This window comes from Colletotrichum costaricense (genome assembly GCF_030867565.1).
Source record: "Colletotrichum costaricense strain IMI 309622 chromosome Unknown Scaffold_5.1, whole genome shotgun sequence".
NCBI lineage: Eukaryota > Fungi > Ascomycota > Sordariomycetes > Glomerellales > Glomerellaceae > Colletotrichum > Colletotrichum costaricense.
Genome location: NW_026848234.1, coordinates 1,294,018 through 1,309,626, shown reverse-complemented (window position 1 = coordinate 1,309,626; position 15,609 = coordinate 1,294,018). Strand labels below are relative to the sequence as shown.

The window sequence follows — 15,609 nt, the reverse complement described above, 5'->3', positions numbered from 1 at the left end:
ACATCTAGACCGGGCAGAAAAGAAGCCAGCTTCGTCAACCATATCCTATTGGGTGATCACTAGACCATGTCAGCCACCATCTTCAGCTCCAGCTCGAGTGATCTCTATCAACCATGCTATCCCTGCCACGGCCCTGCATTGAGCGGCCATGGCCTCATGGTCATATGGCAAGAGATGCTGAAGTGATTGGTATCGCAGCCTCGTGTTTCTCGTCCTGCTTCAACCCTTCATCACCGCCAGATAACACAAACTTGCTCAGGAACGACTTGACGACCTTTATGCTATGGATATCGAGAGCCTTGTTGATCGTTTAGCCAGAAGAAACGCGTTCCTCATTCGTCTTGTACGTTGGTACCGACGGCTTCATCCCACGCGCCCTCATGGCTTCACCATCAATGCATTCGTCGTCGACGGAGTTACGTAGCCTGTTCCGGCACCATACTTCGCATACTTCTCGGTAGTTGGAGTTTTATGGCCTGCCTCAAATTTTGCAACTCAATTGTCGTCTATTCCTTCGTCTTCTACTCTGTCTGGCCCAGTCCTCCTCCGCGATGCCTTCCAACGCGCTCCAGAAGCCTGGTGTGTACGGATGAAAATCGATTATTATCTCACGAAATCGAGCCAATAGTATTAATTAAGAGTAAAGAGACGTCGTATTAGTAATAATGTGTCTTCAAATCGTCCATTACCTTACGCAAGCTAACTAACCCTGCCTAGCTAGCTGTCAGGCCTTGCCGGTCAGACCCCGTTGGTTAAGGGATAGCTCAAGGGGCATAAGGAGGGGGACTAAGTAATAAAAGAGTAGCTTAAGTATATATAAAGCGTTAGTAATATACTTCAAAAGAAGAGTAGATTTTAATAATTTATTTTTTAAATTTTAATAATAGTTAGCCTCTATAAGCTTTTTCCCTATATTATATATTTATTAATAATTTAAAATTTTTATTTATAAAGGGGACTAAGCCGAGAGCTTAAAATATTAATAAAAATAAGACGTAGTAAGAGAGCGTAGTTAGTACTATAATAATAAAAAAAGGATAACTTATTTTTATTAGACCCCCTAGAATTACCTCTTTTTTAATAAATAATATAAAAACGGAGTATAATAAGACGAACTATATAATAATAATATAAAAAGACTATATTACTAAGAATATTAACGAATTTTAAATAAAATAGTAAACCTCTTATCCTTACTTATTAATACCTAAACTAAATAATAAGTAATAAACTAATAAAATTATAAGAATAAGAACGATAATTAAAAAAAGAAATTTTTATAATAATATATAAAAAATAATTATATAAAAAATAAGTAAATTTAAAATACTTACGGAGCTTTTTAAATAGCTTAGCCCCCGCGCTAAAAACTACGGTTTTAATTATAATAACCTCGAACGTTAATTTTAATATAAATAAGAACGTAAACCCTTAGATTAAAAATAGTTTAATAAATAAAGCTATACTTAAAGTATTACTTAAGTAATAATAAAGTAATGAGTTCGTACTACTTAAGCCTTTATTTATTAACTCCTTTTTAACTTAAGTAAGTACTATAAATAAAATATTTACGTTTAGGTTATTATCCCTCCCTAACTTATTATATATTAATAAATTAGTACGGGACTTATAGAGCTTCTTATTTAACTATTACTATTACTTTAATTTATAAACTTAATAAATAAAAATAGACTACGATAAAGTAGCGTATATAATTAGTTATTTAAATAGTAATATAAAAACTTCTTAAATATACTATATTTTTAATTATAAAAAGGTCTTTAGGTTTATAATAAACCGAGTTACGTAAGAAGAACTAAAGACTTTTTTATAAAATAACCTATTTAATCTTACTAACTAAGGGATAGTAATAAGTATATAACTAAATAATACTTTATAAAACTAAAAAAAAAAAGTTAACGAGTTCGTTAATTATATTAATAAGCTCGAGATAGAACTAAAATATATTTTAATAGAAAAGTAAAGAATTTCTATATTAATAAGTAAGTTACGGCCCGAACTATACCTCGTAATAATATTATAAATAGAGCTTTTGTGGACTTATTTATAATTAGTATTATTAATAAAATATATTAAATAATCCTCGCTATTAATAAAGAGCTTATAAACGTTCCCTAAGTAATATTCTAATTTAAATTTAAATAAGTTAGTAGGGAGATACCGGGGCGCTAATAAGCTAATTATATAGGGAGTATATTATAACTTTTTTAGTAAGGATATTATATATTATAATTATAAAAAAACTAATTATATTATAAAGGATTACTTACGACTACGGGAGTAGTATTAATAATACTATAATTATAATAAAACTAGGTACTTTGTTAATAGCTACCTAAACGTTATATATTATAAATATAATTAAAAGGGGCATAAGGTTACTAATTATTAATTAGACCTTGCCTTAGTTAAATAGCGCGGACCGGTAACAAATTTAAATACTATTTTAATAAAAAAAGTAGCTAGTAATTAATAAGAGTAGTGCTTAAATATCCCGACTTATATATACCTAAACTATATATAAAAAAAGCTAAGCGCCTTTATTAATTTAAAAATAAAAAAGAACGTAGTTAGTATTGGGTTACTTAATAATTTTAATATTAATTTATAAATTTATTTATTACTGTAGTTAGTAAACGTTAAGGGTAAATAAATAGAAATACTAAGGAGCTATTACTTATAGCTTTAAATTACTAATAATAACTACTTAATAAAAATATAATTATATTACTTCGTAATAGCTAATATTATAGTACCTATACTTATACTTAGTTTCTCTTAGTTAAAGGATATCGACCTACTAATTAGTTAAAAATAAAAGAAGTAGTAATATTTAATTTACGAATAATATATCTACTTAAATACCCTAAAAAAAGGGCTATTAAACGACTTAGTTTTAGTAATACTTACGTATATTATAATTAACTTAGTTATAAATAGTAACGTAATACTAGCGAGTATAGCTAAGGATTAAAAACTATAATACTAGGATTTTAATAACTTATTTTTAAAAAAGAAGGCTATTTCGTTACTAAATAGAGTACTATACGACTACTATATTAAACTAAATAACGCTATACCTATTCCCTAGGGACCTATTTACCTATTATTAAACTATAAGCTCGAGATTTTATAAAATTATTTAATAAAAATAGAGGCTAGAGGCTAGATATACCCTTCTATAAGCCCGGCTAAAGTACTTATCCTTTTTATATTTAAAAAAAAAAGAGAGCTATAATTTTATATTAATTATAGAGCGATTAATAAAATTATATAAAAAAATAGAACGCTACTATTACTAATTAGTAAGATACTAAATAAACTATTTAATACCTCTATTTTTATAAAACTAGACTTTAAAAACGCGTATTATTATATATATATAGCCGAGGGTAATAAATAAAAAACGGCTTTTTATACTAAATACGGGTAGTTTAAGTACTTAGTTATACTTTTCGAACTAATTAACGTACCTACGACTTTCTAAGTATATATTAATAACGTTCTAAATAGCTTAGTTAATACTATTTATATTATATATTTAGATAATATCTTAATATATAATAATAACTACGTAGTATATAAAAAGCACGTATATAGCGTACTATAAAAACTATAATAATAGAACTTATATTTAAATAGTAGTAAATATAAGTTCTATATATTATATATAAGATTCTTAGGGTATATCGTATTTAACGAAAGTATAAAAATAGAACCTACGCATACTAAAACTATAATAAATTAGCTATTTCTAAGGAGTATTAAAAATATATAAACGTTTTTTAAATTCACGGGGTTCTACTATAAATTTATTAGTAACTATACTAAAATAACCGTACTTTTAATAAACTTATTAAGGAAAGCGAAACCGGGATAGTTAGAATTACTAATACTTATTATAAAGTTGTTTAAAAGGCTATTAGTAATATTTATTAATATATTAATATTACGATATTTTAACCCTATTTTACCTACGCGGTTATAAATAAACGCTTTAGCTCGGGCTATTAACTTAGTAATTACGTAATTATTTAAAAATAATTAGTACTTAATTATTTATAAGTTAAGGAAATTAACGGATATAAAAAGCTACTATAGTATAAGAAATATAAAATTACTAACTATTATAAATATACTAAGAAACTAATAATATTACCTCGCTTATAGTTAAAATTAGGTCGTAGTATTTATAAACTACTTTAACTTATAGTTCTTAAATATTAAAAAGAGGCTAAATAAGAAATAGCTATATTAATTAGATAAACTTATAATATTTAATATTAAAATTAAGTTTAAACTAAATATTAAAAACTTAGTAAATAAATTATTATAAAAACCCGATTATAGTAAAAATAGTAATAATAATAAAGTAAAAGAGCTATTATTAAAAATAAAAAAAGACTTAAATAACGTTAGAAATATATAAGAGCTTTTTAAAGTTATAGTAATAAAGTATATAAAAATAAGTTACGAGAGCGGCTTTTAAATAAAAGGGATAATAAGTATTTTAAAAATAAAATTAGTAATAATATAAAAAAATAAGTAAAAGAGGTTAAGAACTTTAGCTTAAGGGAGCTCTAAGGAGTACTTTAAAAAGCGTAACGGGGCTACGAGCCTAGGGTATTAAAATTATAATATAATATTTAAAAAGCTATTTAAACCTATTATTAAAACTATAAATTATAAGCTACTCGTTTTATAAAACTCCGATATAATAAGAATACTTAAAATAGTATTTAATAAAAAGAGGTTATTAATAATAAGTTAACTACGGGCTACTTAATAAAAGGACGCTTTTATAAAAAATAAGTAGTAAATTAAAAAGAACTAACGGCCTCGCTTAGTTAAAAAAAAGTAATAATAAAGCTAGGTATATAACTCGAAAGGGTTATTATATTATAGTAGCTACGCTTACGTATTACTATATAAAGGGCTAAAAAGAGAGGTTATTAAAGTATATTATAATATACTTATAGCAGGATATTATAATATAAAGCAAATAATAGTATTACTAAAACGCTATTATTATTAAGATAGAATAAGTAGGGATATAAAAAGTTATATTAATATTTATATAACTATAATAAGAAATATTATTAGATTTCATTATAAGCTTACCTATATTAACTATACTAATTAAGAAGCGCCCTTATAACATAATACTCATTATAATAAACCGATTTATAAAATATAGTATTTATATTACTACGAGGACGACCCTTATAGCCTAGAGATTTATAAACTTCTTATTTATAAAGATCTTTACGAAGTTTAGAATACTTAAAAGGATTATTTTTAATAGGGGCTTATTATTTATAAATAAGTTTTAAATTTATTTTTATTACTTCTTAGTAATAAAGAGGCGTTTTAATACCGTATTTTACTTATAAACGGATAGTTAAATAAAATAGTAGAACTAATACTTAGAATAGTACTTTTACTATTTTTATACTTAAGATTAATTAAATTAGGTATAACGTCTTTACTTAGCTAAGTTTATATATAATAATACTTAGTACTTAGTAATTTATAAAGTACTTATTAAGGCCCTACTCAGGTTCTTATTTACTTATTTTATATTAATCTTAATAGGGACTCGAGATAGTATATAAAATATCTTAGCTAAGGAGCGTATAGCCTAATTATAAGCTAATTAAAAAGCTTTATAACCCCTTATATAAAAAGTACGTAAAATATATAAATAATAAGTTAATAAGGCTAGGATAGATATATTATATAAAATAAGTAACTAAGTATTATTATTAAGGAAGAATATTAAAAAGTAGTACCCTAGTTAGAAGTTAATTAATAAGTATCTAGGCCTATTTAAAATTAAATTAATAATTAAGATAGTAGGGGTTATTTACTAACTAGACGTACTAATATAATATAAAATATATAATATATTTTATATATCTTTACTTAAGCTATATTAATATTATAAAAAAGCCCTTTAAAAGCCCTTACTTATTAAGAATATAAATAGAGAGCTATTTTATAAAATAAAAAATATTATATAATATAAAGGGTTAAAAAAGAGGTAATAATATTTAATCCGGTAAAAGGAATATAGTAATAATAAAAATACGTAAGAGCTAGCTAAGTATATTAAAAACGTAGCGTTAATTAGTATATATAAAGAATAAGTTTTAATTAAGTAGCGTACTTTAGTTCTTAATAAATATAATAACGTAGCGAATTAGTTATTAATAATAAAAAAGGGGGTTATATAGTTATAATTAAGTAATATAAATATACTAATTATAAACGGCTTTTTTATTCTTTACGATTTATAAGAAGACTATTTTTATACGTAAAGGGGCTACTCTTATCCTTATTTTTAGGATTATTAAAGAAAAAGTAGTTATTTTATTATTAACGAATTTATAAATAATTAGCTATAAATACGGAGTATAAGTGGGGTAATTATACTACGGTTAGAATATTATTTAAATAGTATACTTCGTTATAAATAGTACGTAATAGTACGATTATTACGTTATTATAGGACGAAAACGTAGTACGGGAGGAGCTTATAGTTATTTTATTATTATTATTATTAATAATGGGGGTAAAACGGGCCTCTTTATTAGCGCGCTTAAGTACTTTTTATATATTATTAATAGTAATTTTATAGGTTTATTAAAGCTATAGAATAATATTAATAACCTAAGTAATAGTAATAATAAAGTAATAATAAAGCGATAAACCTCTAAATCGTAGACGTTATTATTTAAAATAAGAGTAGTATTCTAGAGGGTTCGTATTATAGATTTTATAAACTTAGGGACTTAAAATATTATTAACTAATATATAAAAAAAGTAATAGAGTAGTAATAGTACTAAATACTTATTATATTTTTATAAGAATAGTTCTACGTAGTATACTTTATATAATATATACTAGATTTTAAAAAAGTATTAAATAAAAGAGCGAATTAGGGGCTATAAATTACTAACTTAGCTAGTTATAGTACTTAACTTTTAGATTAAGCGCTTTATATATAACGTAAATAGGGTAGGGGAGCGGGTATACTTAGCTAACCCCGATCTTTTTAATATTTACTTTTTTTTTTTTTAATAGGAGTTTATAACGGTTAGTATAAGTAGTATATAAGTAGCGATATATATATAAAGTTAGGGTAAGTAAAGGGGATATTAAGCTTTTTAAATAAATAGCTACTACTACTACTACTAAGCGTACTTATAGTACTAATAACTAGTCTATTACTAATCGTAATAACGTTATTAAAAAGAGCTATATTTATATTAAAATAGAATTAGTAGTGAATATAGTATAACTTTAAAAGAGACTAACTTAGATAGGGGAGTATATAAAATTAAAAGATCTAAAAGATATTTATTAATTATAAAATTTACGTAATAAAGAAGTAGTATAAATACTAATAAAAACGAGAGATTATATATAATTAAAATAATTATAAATAAAAAAAAAAGAAAAATTAAAAATCGTAATAATTTAAAAAGGGGTTAATATTAATAAATAAAAGTAGAGTAACGATTACTTAGGTACTAATAATTATAAAAACGGATTATAAATAAGAGTAATTTAAATATAAAATTATAAGGCTAACTAAATTTATTATTTAAAATAAGGGGTTTATACTCGGGCTAATAAGTACTACTTTTACTTATTTTTATATTATATATTAAAAGACCTTATAAATAAGGGATTAATATAATATATATAAACTATAAGTAGCCTTTAAAATAAAACCTAAAAGAGGGAGTATTTTATTAAGCCTCGCTAATTAAACCCCGTTAGTTAAGGGATAGTTTAAGAAGTATAAAGAGGGGGACTAAGTAATAAAAGAGTAGCTTAAATATATATAAAGCGCTAGTAATATATTTTAAAAAAAGGGTAGATTTTAATAATTTATTTTTTAGACTCTAATAGTAGTTAGCCTCTATAAGCTTCTTCCCTGTGTTATATACCTATTGACACTAGCCACCTCATTTCCTCAATTCTGCATACCTAAGACATGGACACCACGTTGAAACCTTAAATAACGACAAGGCCAGGTGCTCGTTCAAGTTAATGGCTTCATTGAAGAAGAAGTTCTGATGCTCCCCACTCATAAAATCACTTATTCGGCAGACATAGAAAATGACAAAACTAGTTCTATCGTTGTGACTAGGAAGCCCAGCCTGCTCCAATGCTTCACCGCTCTCCTGAATCATGAGATTCAGGTACTATCGGGTAGGTCTAGGCAGTCTGGGACCTGGGCATATGAATATACTACTATCTAAGCCTGATGTGCGGTTACACGAATGCAGAGTGCCGGCAGGCTGCTATAGCGGTTGACTGACAATCAACACCTACCTACCTATCGTGTCTTACCCGAAGGAACAAGCAAATGGGCTGTCCAACCGAAGCTAAATAAGCCTTTTCTTAATTATACACAACTAATTACTGACCAATTCGATTATCTGCAAATTGACGCTTGTCGTAGAGGTCGGCTGCTACTGCGGCTGGGAAAGATTCGTTGTCAAGATAGTATTACATGACGCCTCGAAACCTATCTCCCTGCTTGTTGTGCCGGCAATTCGAGCGTGCATCGTTTCCAATGCCAAGAGAGGTGTGTTCTTTCAAGGTAAAGAGGCTATATCAACTTATCTCAATGCCTTGCTCGCGATTCGGTCATGACAACAGCCAATCAACAAACCTGCAAGAACACCATGCATTCACATGCTGACATCAAATCACAACCAACCACATCATTCGCCACTTTGTATGACGTGTGCGGCGCGGTGGATGAGAATCCTGTTAAAAGTACTCGAAGGCATCCCATTACGAACCCATCTCTCAACTACACATACTACAAGCCGCGACATTCACATCATGGATTCAACCCATCGCCAGGATCTGGCTCTACGACAGGGTCCCCATACCATACTCAACGGTAATACCACGGACACTTCCGAGCCATCTTGCGACTACAATGCGTATACAATCGGTTGGATAGTGGCACTGCACAATGAACTTACTGCTGCAATGGCCATGCTTGACGAAGAGTGTCAGCAACCGAAAAACTTTGTCCAGAATTCGACCGACATGAATTGCTACTCATGGGGCCGGATCGGCGCTCACTATGTTGTCATCGCCTCGATAGGCGAAGGAAGCTATGGCATAGCAGCTGCAACTAGGACCGCAGCGAGCATGGTCCATTCTCTACCACACATACGATTTGGTCTGATGGTTGGCATTGGTGCCGGGGTCCCGAGATGGGAACCTGGATATGAATTAGTCGACATTCGACTAGGCGATGTTGTAGTCAGCCAGCCTGTTCACAAATCTGGAGGAGTTGAACAGTACGATTTGGTCAAACTGAAGGCCGACGGCCAAGTTGAGCCCATCGGTCATCTTGCCTCCCCACCAGCAGCTCTTCTCAATGGGTTGACAAAGCTGAAGGCCACACAAAGACGCACAGGCTCCAAGTTGCCGAGAATATTAGCTGCCGCACTCGAGAACTCTCCTCTTCTGGCGGACAGAGGTGAGAATGATGGGGACGCGGCGTTCATTCATCAAGGATTGCAGAATGATCGCCTATTCGCATCAACATCGACACATGTCGAAAATGCAAAAGCGCAGGCTCAACCTCTCTTGCTTCCTGACCAACATCGCGAGGATACGATCGAATATTCTGACTGTGCGCTTTGCGATCCGCAACAGGAGATCAAAAGACCTTATCGAAAGGATACCAATCCAAGAATCCACTACGGTATAATTGCCTCCGGCAACTCACTCGTGAAGGATAGCGTCTCACGGGATCAAATTCTCCAGAATATCGGGACACAATGTCTTTGCTTCGAGATGGAGGCGGCTGGACTGATGAATCATTTCCCCTGTCTTGTCATCAGAGGAATCTGTGACTACGCTGATAGCCACAAGAAGGATCGGTGGCAGAACTATGCGGCGATGGTTGCCGCTGCATATGCGAAGGAGCTACTTTCTGTCATGGATGTTAGGAATGTTGAACAATCTGAGCGAGTGGATGAGATCTTGGGGATAGGTCAGTAAAATAGCATTCATGAACGGAGGGTATTGCTTTGCTCACACATGCATACACTACATACAGTCTCCCAGATTCAGACAAACACAAGAGATACCAATGAAATGTTCCACGCCATGAGTGCGAGTAATCGATCTAGGGACATTAGGTCACTGCTTTCTCCACCAGAGCCATCAATCGATCACAACACGGCCTGCGGTCTTCATCACGGCGACACAGGAAAGTGGTTTTTGGAAGGTCCGGAGTATCTGGACTGGAAAGCGAAACCCCATTCTTCGTTATGGCTGCATGGCCGCCCAGGATGTGGCAAGACGATTCTGAGCTCGACAATTATTGAAGATCTACAAAGCAATGTGGCTGTGTCTCTTTACTTTTATTTCACATTTAATGATAAGAACAAGCAGTCGCTTGATCAAGCCATTCGGTCACTCATTATTCAACTATATCATCAGAACAAGGACGCTAAAGAATATCTCGACTCAATCTTCGAACTCGAACAAAGAGTTAGCTCTACTCAACCTACGACTGACCGCCTGTGCTCATGGTTCACGGACATGGCTAAGAAAGCCGGTGAAGTCTGGATTGTGCTTGACGCACTAGATGAGCGAGACGTGGCTCATGAATATCAACACGGCCAAGCTTTGAAGGGCAAAGGGATCCTGCCTTGGATCAAAGCTCTCCTCAAGTCCGAAGTAATCAATTTCCATGTCCTTGTAACAAGCCGCCCAGAGGACGACATTTTGCATGCTTTAGGCGACAGTATACCTAAGGGCATGCAGATTCTACTACGAAATAAGTCAATCAATGCAGACATACGGGAATTCATCGAGTCAACAATTAGGAACTGGGGCGGCCCAAGAGGATGGCAGACAAGTGAGGCTCTTCTGGAAAAGGTCATAAATCACTTAATCAGGAAGGCTGACGGAATGTAAGAAAATACCCTTTTCGTTAGTATTTCTTAGACTGATCAGTGCTACTACCTAAAGGTTCCGCTGGGTGTTTTGCCAGCTGGTCCGACTTCAACAATGTGGAGATGATGAAGACATCCAAAGTACCCTCAACTCATTGCCAAAGACATTGGACGAGACTTATGCGAGGATACTGAACCAAGTCCCCAACGAGCGATGGGAAAAAACACGGAAAATTTTGCAATTTCTACTCTATTCGGCAGAGCCCCTGCTTGTGGACGAAGCGGTCGACATCATCAAAGTATCTCCCAAAGCCCAAAGACCGACTGAGAGATTTCAACCTTTACTCCGGCTAGACAGGGATCGGATTTCAATCTACTGCCCCAGCCTCGTCGTTTCTGTCACCCAAAGCGGAAGAATTGGCGGACGTACGACTCAAGTTCTCCAGCTCGCACACTTCTCAGTCAAGGAATATCTCCTTTCTGGTCGTCTGGACCCGGAAATCTCACCAATTTTTGAAGTACGGTTCGCCCATACTTTCATGGCAGAAACATGTCTCGCCTATTTGCTGGCTATCAGACATGACTTTTCACAGGCAGAGGACGAGTCTTCGTATCCATTAGCGCAACATGCTGCGAAATACTGGGCTCGATATGCTGCCAGAGCTGATGGCGACATAATCTTGTGGCTCATCAAAGAGTATCTTCATTCCGGCGACAGTGGACTATTCCGTTATCAACTTTCCCTTTTCCAACCTCTTCAACAAAGTGTTCGTATGCAGTTTGCAAATGCAGATCCTCAAGAACATGTTCCGCATTCCTTGATGGTACCCTTTGCACTTGAAGGTCTTCAGTGTGCAATCAAGGAAGTCTTGGAAATGGACACCAACGGGACTACTGATCTAGGTCGCATATATGGCCTTGCTCTACTATCAGCTTACTCACGCGGCAGAATGGACATTGTAGAAATCCTATGGGAAACAGGAGATGACGCAACCTCAGCTTCTATTATAGGCAATGCTCTGGTAATAGCGTGCACACAAGGACACTACAGTATTGCGCGTGCACTTTTAAAAAAGCGTGGAAAGATTGACGTGAAAGACTCTTCGGGGAAGACAGCAATATTTCTCGCAGCCCAAGACGGTATTACGGACGTATTCGAGTCACTCTTTCGGCGTGGAGCAGGTTCCATTGCGGTGGATTACGATCGCCACCCTCTCTTTGCTGCGTCATATACGGGACGCACCGAAATCATGCGGTTCTTCCCACTTCAAGACCTTGATGCAGAGCTTGTACAAGAATGTACGCGAGTTGCACTTCGCTGCGGTCACTATAAGGCGGCCGAGTTACTGCTTAAAACTTGCTCACATCCAAGACAATTCGACAACCTGCACAAGATCATGATTCTTCGGCAAACTATTTCCGAAGCGCGTCGACAAAAGCATGGGAACCTCGACATACTCTACCGTATTCTCCAGAAGGTGGAGAGCAAGTATCAGTCAACCAACGAGGATTACGAATAACTTCACAAGGGACATGCACGGAGAGGTCCTCCATAGTGCAATCAAAGCAGAGCGTCAGAATTGCCTGCTTTCGTCTAAGGGAGACTACCTTATGGTCCGGTTGCTAACGCAAGAATTGAGCAGTACGCGAAAACTTTCTGTTGGTTCCGCGGTTACAAGCCGGTGTGACTGTTCTCGAGACGCACATTCGGGAGATTTCGCGAGGGAAGCACGGATAGATGGAAACTTGGAGTTGGAATCCAGTCGATAATCCAGTTCGCTCATTAACGTAAGGCAGAGAATGGAATGAAAGCTGGGCTCGCACCTAGGTTCACGAGGACTAGCAGCAAACACCAAAGAATTATTTCAATGATTAGACGACTCAGTATATTAACGGGTCTTTTTATTTTTTTTTTCTTTCTCAATTTAAAAACACCAAATGATGTGACTGATGTTGCCTGTGTTGCCCGTTTCAAATACCCGTTTAAGTTTAGATTTTCGATTCTACCAGGCACCGCAAAGAACAACCGCAAAGAAGGGATACTGTAGTTTATTTCCTAATACAACTGATAAAACCCACCTACCTTTGTATGCTAAGCTAGAGTTTATTCTACGCCACGATGCAAATTCCTTAGTAGATACTGGAAACTGAATTAATTATACTCGGAGCAGCAAAGCACCTTGGATGCCCTTGACAAAGAACTTCCATTCGCAAAGTAACAAGAATACTGTGAGCTGAGGTGTTGCCTAGGTATCAAAACGAATGTTTTGTGGGAAGGAAGGCGCGCATAGACAACAATTTCTGGTGATCGAATTTTCAGCCGCTTGAGGGCCTCCTTTTCAAATCACTCAATACAACTTAACCAAATAAATGCGCTCAAAGACGTGTTAAACACCTCCGTGAGAAGCGTTGGTGCAATAAAAATGTAGAATTGCAGTACAAACGGGATGCAATTCCCCAATCATGTGGCGTTGAGGCCATCTTGACCCCCAATGACATGTTGAGACGTCAACTCGAGTTCTCGCACAAATAAACCGTGATTTTCTGTCCTCGAAACGCGTTGTGTCCTTCAACTTCCATCATCAATAGTCACTCCCACGACTGATGATCTCCTTGTTATTCTCGCGAAGCAAGATCGTCTATCATTGTCAGCCTCACTGAACCTCGCTCATCATAGCTCGTGTCGAGATTTCATAACTTACATGCTCAAATTGAGCAGACTGAGATCCCTTGATATCCGAAAGAGGTGCATATGATTCGAGAATGCCATGAGATTCCAAGGATTTGAGCTGTCAATGGAACCCAATCGTCAGCAATTTTCTCTTCTTCAAGGCCAGCATCTCAACATAATATGACACACTTACACAAGCCAAGTACCGATCTAAGCCGAGACGGTCAAGGTATCTGCGGCAGAAGACAATACTACCAAACTGCTCCTTGATCGTCTTGTACAGACGATTTGCAGAGGCAAAGGGCAACTTGACTTGAGCAGGAGCATCATAATCCAGCTTGTATCCATAGATACCGACCTATTCATCGCCGTCAGTCTCCTTTCACGCAATTCCAATGCCAAACGCATGGCAAATATTTCCTAGAAGCAGAAGTGGAAAACTCACGTCGTCAAACAACTTCCCGCGCCCAGTCGTCCCAAACGTCTCAATCGCAAAGATCTCCCCTTCCTCCATCTTGGTCTGATCATTGTTCTTGATAAACGGGATCGACTTGCCCGCATGGATCTGGTACCGCGCGATATCATGTGCGCAGATGTTGCGCACCGGCTTGACGGGGAACATCTTGCCGCCGACCTCAACCTCGTAGCTCTCCATCGTCTCCTGAATTGCGGCGCTGACGTCGCAGATGCGGACGTCGATACCGGCGGCCTGTAACACATCCACGTTAGCCTACACTTTCTTCCCTTCCCCAAGCAGATCGTAAGTGAAAGCAGTAGAGAAAACACGAACCTTGATCCCACTCTCCGTAGCAGCCTTAACCCCAGCCAACAAACTATCCCACGCCGGATCGAAACTCATCGTAAACGCACTATCCACAATCCACCCATTCACATGCACCCCAAAATCAACCTTCATCACGTCCTCGTACTTCACCACCACATCCTTCTGCCCCGGGTTCGGCGTATAATGCGCAACCTCGTGGTTGAGACAAAGTCCCGTAGGGAACCCCATCCCAGCCTTCAACGCATCACCCACCTCCAACCCCTGGTTCCCCAGCAAACTCCTCACCCCGTCCTCGATCCCCGTAGCGATCTCGAGCAGAGTCTGCTTACCGGGCTTCACCGTATCCTGAACCCACTGCCGGACCTGCCGATGAACCTCGGCGGCTTTACGGTAGTCGTTCAGGAGGCTCGGGTCCTCGAGGTGCGGGCGGGACTGGTGCCGTAACTCCGCAGCCGTCGTGCGCGCGGTGTTCATATCCGAGTCCGCACCCGTAGCCGCAGCCGCATCCCGGGCTTTGGTGTAAGCCTGCGCCTCACCGGCCGGGTACGAGCCCGAAGTGAAGAGGTCGCTCAGCGGCACCCTCGGAGGGTCAGATTGCTTCGTGGCTGTCGCCGCGGCAGAAGCCTTCTTCTTCTTCTTTCTGGGCTTTCGTTTCTTCTTCTTGGGTCCATTATCATCGTTGCCATCGTCGTTGTCTGCTGCATTGTTCAGCGATCCGGTGCCAGCGACAACTTCATCCTCGTCGCCATCGTCGCCGTCGTCATCGCCCCCGTCGCCGAGACTGCCGTCCCCGTCACGGGAGAGGTGCACGCCGCGCGGCTCCCCGCCGGAAGAAATGCCGGACGAAGTGGGCCCGCCTGAACGACATCAATTAGCATGCTACCACTTGGTCATGAAGGCCAATTAAACAAAGACAGCATTTTGGATTCATTACCATTGCCTCCTGGAATATGGTCTTCGGGTGTCTTTGAACCCATTTCGACATGAAGCCTGTCAGTCGCGAGCGCGTTGTGGAGTAAAGGCCAGCCTCAGTCGTCAAGAGTAGGTGGTGGTGTAAGTCGGCGAGAAATGGTGATCCGGAGAAAATGAGGGGTTAGGTGTAGGAGCTTTTTATGGCTGCAACATTTCGTTGGCGGTGGGATCCCGTTGACCTCGTCAATCGAAGGGCGTCGAATGGAGTTAATCC

At 36.3% G+C, this 15,609-nt stretch overlaps 2 protein-coding genes across 2 annotated transcripts; one reads left to right on the top strand and one right to left on the bottom strand.

Annotated features, from left to right (window-relative positions):
• Positions 1-8,887: 8,887 nt before the first annotated feature.
• CCOS01_05589 (pfs domain-containing protein) lies at positions 8,888-10,990 on the top strand (the record flags this gene model as incomplete). Its single annotated transcript, XM_060453767.1, has 2 exons — positions 8,888-10,058; positions 10,125-10,990. 2 exons carry the CDS (start codon positions 8,888-8,890, stop codon positions 10,988-10,990), a joined length of 2,037 nt encoding a protein of 678 aa, XP_060315539.1.
• Positions 10,991-13,550: 2,560 nt separating this feature from the next.
• On the bottom strand, positions 13,551-15,400 carry CCOS01_05588 (methionine aminopeptidase 2B; the record flags this gene model as incomplete). Its single annotated transcript, XM_060453766.1, has 6 exons — positions 13,551-13,607; positions 13,671-13,757; positions 13,833-13,997; positions 14,085-14,348; positions 14,430-15,280; positions 15,358-15,400. 6 exons carry the CDS (start codon positions 15,398-15,400, stop codon positions 13,551-13,553), a joined length of 1,467 nt encoding a protein of 488 aa, XP_060315538.1.
• Positions 15,401-15,609: the final 209 nt, after the last annotated feature.